General features: G+C 35.1%; 1 protein-coding gene across 3 annotated transcripts in view; it reads right to left on the bottom strand.

Moving 5' to 3' along the window:
* Nucleotides 1–206: 206 nt before the first annotated feature.
* Nucleotides 207–12,149, bottom strand: part of KFase (kynurenine formamidase) — a 75,639-nt gene continuing 63,696 nt past the window's right edge. For all 3 annotated transcript variants that reach the window (XM_081764206.1, XM_081764204.1, XM_081764205.1), the window contains exons 7-8: nt 8,739–8,871; nt 207–1,665 (exon numbers count right to left, since the gene is read on the bottom strand). In XM_081764206.1, coding sequence (XP_081620332.1) covers nt 1,531–1,665; nt 8,739–8,871 — 268 coding nt within the window. In that variant the 3' untranslated portion in view covers nt 207–1,530. The remainder of the gene's footprint in view (nt 1,666–8,738; nt 8,872–12,149) is intronic.

The following is a 12,149-nucleotide window of genomic DNA, read 5'->3' as shown; positions in this document are numbered from 1 at the left end:
ACAAAAGGAAAAAAGGAGATAACCCAGAATATAACATGGATTCAGAAAACGTATGATTTAAGCACAATCAGCAAATCATCGCTTCGAGAAGTGAAAGAAAATGTCCAACACACGGCGTTATTAAATGGTCATCGTTGATAATATGAATTCCAGTATGAATTACTTACACAAATATTAATTAACCTTAATGGAAAAAAATGACAATACAACTTCTGAAAATATTTATTCTGGATTGAACATTAAGTATACATAGGCCTATATTATTTCATATGTTCAGGGGAACTATTAGACTTCCAAACTATGCTATGCGGAGTGTCGAAAGTCTTATATAGAAAACGGCTTTGTCCGTCCATCCGTCTGTGAACAACTATCACAGCAAAAAACAAAAGAAATAGCGAAGCGGTTTCTTTGCTATCGGTTCAGTATCCCAGAATAGGTTTCATCTTCTATGTTAACCCTCCATTCAAACAGAAAGTGATTCGAATTAGCTACTTCCGGTTAAAATGTTTATCTCTATAGAACCTTTACTTCACAACTCGCAACACTATATCGAAACCGAAAGTGGTAGAATTTACTATTATTTTATGTTTTAATACTGATTTTTCATATAAAGCAAAAACGGCAAGAGATACCTATAAACGGCTTTTTGCGATCGATTCAGAGTCCCAAGAACAGATTCTATCTTCTCCCATAACCTTCTATTTAAACCGGAAGTGATTCAAAATAATAATTTTTGGTTGAGGGATAGCCAGTAACGGCTTTTAGGTATGGGTTCAGTATCCGAGGAACAGATTCTATCTCTGATTTTATTATTCTATTGCAAGCATTAGTTATAGATGTACTTTTCAAGTTTGAGTATTGAATTCGCATAGTTTGGTAGTCTGTTGTAGTTCACACTGTGAAACGAAACTCACTTGTTGAATTAAATTATTATACATATTTCGAGCAATTTTTGTAGTGTATAATGTCATAAAGTCGGCAAAACAAAATGTTAAAACGATACTACTTGAAAATTTACTGTCGTATTAAATGAAATAGATAAGGTGCCTCATTCCATATCAGTTTTAGCTAAATTTGCGAATCATAGCTCAAATTAAATTTTCATAACCAATTTTTCTGTAGCTTTTATGTAAGAAAAGAAAAATGCAGACGATAGATAATTCTTAAAAAAAATCAAAATCTGGATCATTGGTGCCATATCACAAAATCAATATGCAACCATATTCTCGTTGTGTTGATTCGAACCGATACGGAATGAGGTGTAAGTTTGCTTACAAATTCCAGTTCTATGACAATCTGGTACATTTCCGGTAAGCTTTACAGAGTTTAAGTTGTGGCTATGTATTTTACTGTACGTTTGATAGTAATACATAGTAATGTCAGATGAAGCTCCTTGTATTTTTAATGAGTCTATTAACAAACTTAAATTTTATAAGATCGTACGTCTAAGTGTATGAGATCACCAACAGAAATCCATTTTTCTTCCTTTGTTTTATTTTAGTTTCTTCAATAATGTTTAATAGGGACCAATCAGTTTTTGATAAGGTTGTTAATCATTTTTGATGTCAAATCAAATTTCTTGTCAAGCAGCTTTTCCATTATATCGAAGTGATCGACGTCCGGGATTAAGACAAATTCTGCATTTACTTTCTCTTGTTGTAATGCCTGTAAAATGTAGAGAATAGATTTTTAGGATTTCATACAAATTAACAGATATACACAAAAATGAAAGAATAAAGTTTTAAAAAAAGCGAAATGTCACTCTTAACAGCAAGCCAAATGGTGGGAAGAGATGGATTATCCAATTGCCAACGGAACTGATCCTCTACATAACATACGCGTTTCTGGCGCAGTTTTTCATGTGGTTCGGATCCCACATTAAACTATAGGTCCCTATCTCACATAACCTTATTGTTGAAAGGGGCACTACACTTTAAGCCAACCAACTACCAACGTTAGCCCTACGTTGTATTTAACTTGTTGCCGAGCATTTGCCAACGTAATATCAATAAAATAAGTAAACTTATGATTGGGGAGTAGGCTATGTTCAAACTTTTGGATAAATGATGGTTAACTATTGGTTGACCAATAGGGACTTGACTTTGGGACAACATATTTTTTAACTCTATTCTTGCACTTACAAATTCCCAACCATGCCGATATTTAGCCGACGTAGCACCTACCAATTCTGTTGCTGCGGATAATAGTTGTTAATAATTAAATAGGATATAGGTTACATCAGTTTATATGAGCAAGACGTTTAGTATGGTCAGAATATGTTACTTGCATGGAAATATGCCACAAGAAGCAACTAAGTGAGATGAATTCGAGCATACTTAGGAACTAATTATACGAAAATAGTTTTCGGACGCAGTCATGAGGAAAGAATGATTTGTGCGTTTCAAAGATCACAAACGGAAAATAAGGACGTTGAAAAGCTTAAAGTGAAACATATGGTGCCACTTTCAACTGTCATGTGAGCACATTCTGTAACGGTTTGCGCCCACGCAACACAAAATTTGCGATCAAGTTTGCGTTTTGCTGTAGTACTCTGTAACGACTTTTTGCAGTTTTTGCATTGCGTTGGTATACTCAGACTTTTGCGGAGACTGGTACGGAATGACCTCCATTGATAAAATTCACAAGCATGATAACAGTATGGTAAAATGTGGGAAATTTAGAAGAGGTTATAAAACGGAGTGTAAAGTACACAGAGATCGTTATGAACACGCTAATAAGTACGAACGTGGTGTTATCACTGAACGTTGTCTAGGTCCGTAACTGTATTGGAAAAGTCTGTAAGGAATCGACTTCTAAGATCTTAAAGAAAACAGAAAATGAGCCGATCAGTAGTACAAGATGCTGCTAAAACAACTAAGAATTGCGTGCAGTTTTTTTTTTTTCAAGCTAAAAATTTGAATGTGCATTATATAAAGATATATTATTGGTCACTGAAATATCTACACTATATGACAGGACTTAAAAGCAAAAGCTAATTCATTGAATATAATTTTGTAAATAATAATAAAAAAACTCACTTTTGAAAATTATTGTATTATTTGTCACAACTGAGTTACTTCAAAAACGGAAGAAGTAGTACAAGATAAATAGTGGTGAATGACGCTTTTCCCGTGAATTGTTACGATAGATGAAACGTTGGTTCTATTCAGAGGCGCCGGAACCGGGGGAACAAGGGGGCAGTTGCCCCTCCTGAAATTTTCAGAGGGGGCAAGATACTCGTTTTGCCCCCTCACTTTCAGACTGTAAAAACATCACACAACATTGATTATAAGAACTAAATTTTGCTTTTTATGGTAATGTAAGAAAATTCTCTATTCTAGATTCATCTTTCTCTTTGAAACAAGGGACCGGGCGCTTTTTCTGCCCCCATGTTAGACAGAAAGAGTTAGGAAAAAGAATTGAAAATTCTCTTTATTTCCATTGGTGTGCATTCTCAAAACACTAAATTCTTTTAAAATTGTTGTTTAAGTAATCGTAAGTCTGCAATACGAAACGAGTCGTCGAGCGAGATTTTAAAGTTTGAAAAATATAACAGTTTAAGTGAGTAACACGACATTTAGGGCCTAAATACATTTTCCACAAAGGGAAATTAATGTTCTTACAAACAATATGCAGAGTGCAGTAAGGTTTTTTAGTGAGGGGGGAAAATGTATAAGGTAGGATTAATAATTCAGAACACATGAAAAATGCGAACTCCATTGTCGTTCCGTTCGTTTAACACTTTCACTACCATTTTTTTTCGGAGTGAGAAACATTAATATATGGCTACTTTAAGTTGTTTTCAAACATATATATTTGAAATGAAAATAAATATATATATATAACATTTTTCGCAGTTTCGTTTTTCGACGTTAGAAGGGTGGGACATATGTATCCCACTGATATTTTTACGTGGGATCTATATGTACCCAGTGGTAGTGACATGAATGATCATCTTGTATTTTCAATTATGATACGTATATTGTCAGAAAAAACAGTAGGGTCGTATTTATGATTATAAATATTTTACATTTCGGCATCCTTTTCCAAATGACAGTACGTGCAATTACTGCTTTATCACTAGCACCTTGTTCTTCACTTTCATCTGTTTCATTATCACCACGTTCACTTCCACTACTGTCTATTTGATAATGTTCATAAGAATTCTGTGAACCATTAGCAGGCTTCTCTTTACTAGTGGAACTTCGATTCATAGCAATAACATGCGGTAAATTATCACGGATCCTCTGAGAATGTATCGTGGGACACACATGTCCCAGTGGTAGTGAAAGGTTAAGATTGAGTACTGAAATGGAACACCTGTTTCAGCTCTCCTTTCAGACCAAATTCGTAAACAAGAATAAGGAAGACAGTCGCTGCTTCTAATAATTAGTAGTCTAAGATATTTAGCTCGCAGTGGACAAGCAATCAGTGGACATTTGCATAGTACGGATAATTTGATGTTGCTCCTGGCTGAAAGAAAAATGGATGTGCCTGTTCTCAATCAATGGATTAATCGACGGGATAACTGGCTTAGTGCTGATTGAAAGAATGAAATTTTAAAGATTATGGGACATGCAATATAGAGAAACTTGGTAGCAGAAGTTAAATAGTCTGCATTTTATGCAATCATAGCCGACTCCACGACTTATATTTCAAAGAAAGAACAGTTATCTCTGTGTGCGCTGTATTGACTCTGATTCATCAAACTCAACAAAATATTTTTGAGAATGATCATCCCACATGGCACAAACAGAATTCACGATCAAAGATATTCTAACGAAACTTAACCTGAATGCAGAAAATATACGCGAATAATGTCATGATGATGCAGCTATTATGTCAGGACGAGTGAATGATGTGCAGAAGATAATTTCGACTGAACATCCGAAAGCTGTATACATTCATTGCAATAATCATGCATTAGATCTTCCATTGCAGGAAGTAGCACGAAAATGCGAATTTTTGTATGACGTACGGGCCATAGTGAAAGACGTTTGAAACATAAACCTGGATTCTGCAAAACGACAGACAACATACGCTGACATTGTTCTTGAGCCCTGTAAAACTATCAACGAAAGTAATCCTAAACATTTGCTGCCTCTTTGTCCTACTCGCTGGTGTGTTAGGCGAAAATCTCTAATCAGATTTCAATTTACTACAAACGAATTCAAATCACGTTGGAAAAGAATCATCAGTAATACAAGTGGTCCAAATGATGATTAAAAAGTAATTCTAAAAGGGTATTTGAAAAGAATGAACAAATTCAGAATGATATTTTTTTTATGATAGTCAGTATACGTGCTTTTGTACCTTGCGGACAACTGGCGAAAGTGCTTCAAAATTCTGAAGCTTCTGCTTCTGGAGCTAAAAGAGCAGCAGTGATTCTATCTAGAGGATACTCTGAGAAACCTACGAGGGGACAGTGCATTTGAAAACATCTATAAGTAAGCAAAGGAAAATGCAGACAGACCACACTTAAAATTGCCCATTTCAAGATCAAACAGACCACCAATCAGGTTGGAGCAGACTGATAACCTTTCTATAGCACCTACTCTAGAACCTGTATCAGTTCTTCGAAAAAGTACATCGAAATCATTGACTATGTGTTGAATGAAGTACAGCGTCGTTTCAATCATTCAGGCCTCAAACAACCCATAAAACTCCAGAAGATACTTTGTGAAGGAGCTATATGTGCTGGTGGCTCTCTCTCAAGAGAATATTTGAAGTAAGAATTGGGAGTTCACGTGTCGGATTTTAACCTGGATAGATTATGAGCTCAGCTCAGGCTGCTTCCACCTACTTTGATGACGACTGAGTCGCTGACGACCACCAGAATATTAAAAACTATTGGTGCTGAAACCCCAACTGTTCGCAGCCTTTTCGACCAAATCGTCTAGGGACTGTCGTTCTCACTATGCCATTTTCTTGAGCATTTGCGAAAGATCATTCAGCTATTTGCATCGTCCAAAACCATATTTGAGGACGTCCATGACGCAGCAAAGATTGGCTCATCTGCTGTTGTTGCACATGTATAGCGACCAGACTTAGATTTAAACATCATTGCAAGAGAATTCATATCAAAGACAAGCGAAAGAAAAGATACTTTTGGTCAATTTTGAAAAGAAATAAATGTAGAATTACATAAGCGAAAATGTTATGCGTTATATAATCAATTATTTAAATTACAAAATTGCACTTAAAATTCAATATAAACTTGAATTATTCCTTATTAATTGTGTCGTACTTTATTAGTGTGAAGTGAAGTGAATATAATGAGATTAGGAAGAGAGGTGAATGTAATAACAAACTAGATATACTGAAGTAAGTGTAGTAAAAACTACAAATAACTCTGGATAATTAGTGTAATTGAATTTTCTATATAAATTTTATGAAGTCTAGTGAAAATTGCATTTTTCCATTTCTGGCACGAAGTGAAGGAGGTAGAAAAAATATATTTTCTTATTTTTTACTTGATTATGTAGCCTGTTTTATAATGTTCAAGATACTTTCTACTACAGTGCTACAAAGTTTGTAGTTCTAAATAGCAATTTCTAATATTACAGTGTACTGCAACACTAGAACTGGATTTTTAATAATATAACTTTAATTTTCTCGTTTCCAACTGATTTAAGCAGCTTTAAGACTCTTTAATAGTGACCGTGTGACCACGTCCAATACAGTTAAAAAATATGTACCAATATATAAAATGGTAAAAATTGTACTTACAAATAGTCATTGTGAGCAGTACAAATTTTACAATTTTATATGTTTTTAATTCTGATTTCAGTGGTTGAAAATTTCTGCACCAGACCAAAATTCACGGTTGAAAATTTCTGCACAGAACTGACACAGGATTAATTAATTTAAAGATGTAAACTAAGATGCTTCTCATAGATAGAAATTTCTCTCTCACGAAACTGTTTACAGCTTCATTATATTATTATTATTATTATTATTATTATTATTATTATTATTATTATTATTATTATTATTATTATTATTATTATTATTATTATTATTAACCAATCAAATCAAATTATTGTTACATTACAAACATATATTCGTATTATCTTACCTATGTTACATTCCCGTGTCTATTTTCAAGACAGCAGTTTGCCCCCCCCCAGCTGAAAAATACTTCCGACGCCACTGGTTCTATTTCTCAATCATGAAACATAACGGCAGTCGTCACAATGGAAACACATATTTCTCGCTAGTAAAGATATTTTGGATTATGGCCAGTGTCCAGAAAGTGGGTGATGGCTCTGTTTTGAGATGGGGAAAACGGAATCCTTAGTCCGTGTGTTACATAGGGCACAACAGTGACGGCGGCATCACACAAACATGTCTAAAGACAGCTCATTCCAGCATCACAAGCAAAATGAGAAGATCGCTTATGTCCTTATTCGTGAGACAATGTTCCTGCTCATCGGATACTCCTTACTCAAGATTTTCTTCCTGACAATATATTTGAAGTCGTGTTTGATATTCTCTACTCGTCAGAACACGTTCCTAGCGTTTTTTAAAAATGTTTTGGCAATGAAAGACATTCCCGCTGACGTTCATTCTTTCAATCGGACCACTTTGGCATCAGCAAATTTTCCAGTGGTCAAAACACATCCCTGAAGAAGAGTTCTTGACGACCGTGGTATCAGGAGTCGACGTTACGAAAAATGTGCACATCTAAAGGGAGATTACGTTGAGGAGTACCACAAATTGCAACTGTTTGAGAGAGGACCGATTACAAACATATATGCACCTTAGAACATGAATGCACCTCATATAAGAGGTAAAATGGAGTGTACTAAAAACTATTTCGAAAAGAACAAATGGGATGATTTGACATATTATGAAGCGCGAAAGAATCATATGTTAACGGAGTGAGTAGGAGAAAAAAAGTACCCAGAGGAAAGACCTATTGAAATATATGGACTAAACAATAGAAAATGTGGAGGAATACTCCATGGAAATGGAAATTAAAAGTCTAATTTTGGATAGGTAAGAATGGAAAGCTGCATCAAACCAATCGAGAAAAATTGTTGATCCAAGAATAAGAAAGAAGTTTCCTGAAATTGCTGTTCATTTTTCTTAATTTGGTTCCGATTTAACCCTTTAGGGACGGCTACGAGTCCCTAATGACGCACTAAGCAGTCCAAATCTATGATTGGGTATTCAATGACTTACTTGAGAAATAAAACGCAAATGAGGCTTATAAACCACACATGTCCTCTCTGTCCAGATTCTGTATTTATATATAAATCCCGTAAAGGCCTGAACGGAATGATGGCTGTGTTAATTTGACAATCCCGTCTCTAAAGAGTTGAAACGCTTGGATAAGTTTATAAATTCATATCTCTTATTCAATAAAACACAGTTCTTTTTGTTTAAACACAAACAATTTATTTGCTGAGCAAAACAATATATTCACATTAAAAAACTACATACCTATTACAATTTCGCCAACTAACACTTTGGCTTCATCGGCTTGATCCGATATCTGATAGTGTCTGATGAAGCCAAAGTGTTAGTTGACGAAACTGTAACACGTATGTAGTTTATGTGAATATATTGTTTTGCTCAGCAAATAGTTTATTTGTGTTTAAGTATATACAAAGCAAAGCTTCTACTTATGGAAAATATTACAGTTCTTTTTGTACATATTTCACTTAATCATATTTTCTTTTTTCGAAAACAAAATTAAACTCATTCTAATAATTTAAAAATTATCAACTTACTTTAGCATACATCTCGGATTGTTTTCGAAATGCTGGTGACTCATGCTCTCCTGTCACAACAAACATCTTCAAATTAGCGTGGGAAGGAAAGTTTCCAGTCAATAGCATTGGACTGCAAGACTCAGCACATTCTCTTGAAAATAAAAAGAAAGAAAGAAAAGAAAGATTCTATCATTCTTTTATTAAATCACTGATTCGATTCTAAATAGATTTTAAACTAAAAATGAAGTCTGTAATTCCTATAAATCAATGTAAAATTGATTTTAAATCCAGCTTCTAACCAGCTACTATATGTTAGAGATGTGGATGCAATAACATCAATTGCATATAAGCTCAGGAATCACACTTTCAGTACGCTAGTACGCGAAAAGAATGTCACATATAAACAAATCAAAACATCATATTTCAGCAATAAGCAATGGATTCACATCGATTCCCTGAAGGGTATAATTAACAGACATACTCCCAACAATATTGTCAGATATGCTGTGTCTTAAAGGTGGCTCGAAAGTAGACAAAGAGTAAGCCTTGAGAGCAGTGATCACGGAATGCTTCGGCGGGAAGTCTGAAGTATTAGGGCAGGGATCGTCAGCATCTTGGTCCACCGAGTTTGAAATGACGCATACTGCGGTGTTTTGTTTCACTCTTATCTATGAAAGGAACGTGAAACATACTGTGACGCTGAATCCAAAAATATGGTTACATTGCTCTTTATTGAAGGAATTGAGAAGGCTATTTTGGATTAATATGCATTATAAAAGACATTTTCTCTCTCTTGACTTGCTACAAGCTAGCAACAGAAACAGGAAATACGTAAAACTTTCTGAAAGTGACTAATGTTGCTTTTGCTGCGCAATTTTGTAGGAAGTTTACTTGTCGAAGATTACTCATAGTCATCCTACAGGATACATAATCATGATTTTGGCAACGTGACACCGCATTAATATGTTGAAATTGGTTATATAGATATGAATCTATAGATAAGTCTAGAGATCACGCTATTTAATTCTTCCGGCTGTGACAGTACACGTATGTACATGTGTGTCACGCCACGTATTTTGGGTGCGGCAGTCTCTAAGAGCCAATCAAAATGCAAAAGAGCAATAAGTTTCCATATTTGTGGAGATGATAAAACGGATGTACTGACGGATGTGAGGCTTGGGTGTGACCCTCGAGAATAATATAAAAGAACCTCAAGGTCTCAAACGGTTGTCGAGAAGTTCAGAAGTTCCGGTGCAAAGGTGCAGAGGTTCGAGACGTCGGTTGTGACCAGACAGAATCATCGTCAAAGTTTCTAAGAGTTACAAGAATACTACCATAAGGTATGTATAATCTCTTGTTGCATCATAAAATTCAAGTTTAAAGATGTCATGCGGTACTTCAAAATGAATTGTGTACCTACCATAAAACTTTCAAGATTAAGAACTGTTGTCACATACTTGTATTTCATCTTCCGTTTCTTCTAACTTAAATATTTCAATCTCTAGCCTGTCAATCAATATATATATAAGTTAAGGTATCAATCTATCAAACGAACTATCAGATATTCCATTACTTTTGTTGAATCACTAAATCAAATGTTGTTATATATTACCATTTTAGTTATGTAATAAACTTACTTTTTATAAATAATGTTGTCATTCCCCTAGATTAAAACCACCTTTTCCCATGAAAATAATGGTGTAATTTAAGTATATTTCTTTGTGACATCCGCTACAGAATTAGCGTGAGCAGATCTCTACATTATGGTGGAATAAAACGAGCTAAATAATTAAAAAGAGTCTGCACATCGTCACAAATGGGGGCTCGTTCAAAGCCTTTTCTTCCTTTTTCATTTTTCGGGACGAAAAATTTTGTAGTGCTGCTATGACATCCTTCTTTTTTCTGTTTTGTTTTGGTATATTGTTCATAGTGCATTATAATTTAAGGAAATTATGTGAATTGTTGTAATTTTACCAATGTATTATTGTGGATTATAATGGCAATTAGTGATTGATTATATTACTCATAGTGAAATACCCCCTTATATTTTTTTCTTTCCTTCGATTAGAGAAAACGAAAATTTTAATTAATAATTCAAAATGTCTTTCCATTGGTTCCCCTTTTTCAAACCTAAGAAATCTCCGCCGAAGTTTCATGCTTGGTATATTACAAAATCGGGAGAGGCAAATTGCAAATCTCTTGCTCAGAAAACTGCGCTCACGAAGACTTTGCGTTCCGAGTTATGTCCCATGGCAAAGGAAGCAACCGATTTGCCAGTGCAGCAGGCTAGTTTGCCGGTAGCTAGTTCGCCTACTTCTCTTGAACCGCGGATAAATCATCCACAGCAGTATAGTTTACCAGATCCTGTGGATAGGCAACCGATACCGAAAACGCAGCGTTATAAGGAAAATTTAGCTAAGTTTGAAGAAACTTGTAATAAAATGTCATCCTTGACTCCTTTGGACAGTACGCAATATAAACCAGTGGTCGCGAAACGGTCAATTTTTCTTAAGCCAGAACAACTGACTAACCCTTCTAATGAAGAAGCAGTTAGTTCTTCCGAAGAATCCCCTGGTATTATGACGAGTGATTTTGAGTTTGATCCTAGGTTTGCGTCAACACCTTTAAAGACCGAAGCACAGCAGCAAGTAGTTGCTTCAGAAGCAGTCAAGGATGAAGTTTATTTTCCATTTGATATACCACCTCATGTGGGCGAACGCTTGAAAAGTAAACTCCCAGAAAATTCACCACCTGAATCAAGTAAATATGATTCAGAAGACGAAATTAAACAATTGGCAAAGAAGGAGCTCTATCAGGAAAAGACTGTACATGACGTACTAACACCAAGTCCTTTCTCATATGAATCAAGTGAAGAATTCAAAGATTTTGCAAATGACGAACCTTGCATAGAAAATCTAAGTTTTCTTAAATATCCGCAAGTTGCTTCTCACCCTCCTCCAGTGAAATATTCCCCCACTGCCGATAATGCACTTGCATTATTGTTATATGAGAATATTAGGCAAGAAATATTAGATAATCACGATATGAAGACTCCCTCAGAGGATTCATTACAATTGGACGAGAATAAATCTATAAAAGTTAATTCACCCTCTCCGAAAGAATCCCAAGTAGAAAATAGGCAAAACCTTAATGAAACAATTGTACAGGAAGAAACTGATAATCAAGTAGCCAATGTCCCGGTATTTAAATTGCCAAAATTTAAAGGAAACCCTAACGAATCGGTTACTAAATTCCTTGATGAATATCAGACCATAGCCCGTGCCTTAAACTGGGATGACCGGGAGCAGCATATATATTTAGTGGCCTGTCTTGAAAATTCAGCTCTTGATTGTTTTTTATGTCATAAAGATGCCATCCAACAGTTACAATTTCGGGAATTAAAGCAAATGATTTCTCGAGCATTTCCTG

The sequence above is a fragment of the Thermobia domestica genome, chromosome 7 (genome assembly GCF_964235325.1).
Source record: "Thermobia domestica chromosome 7, izTheDome1.hap1.1, whole genome shotgun sequence".
In the NCBI taxonomy this organism is placed as follows: Eukaryota; Metazoa; Arthropoda; class Insecta; order Zygentoma; family Lepismatidae; genus Thermobia; species Thermobia domestica.
This window is presented reverse-complemented; position numbering and strand designations above follow the sequence as displayed.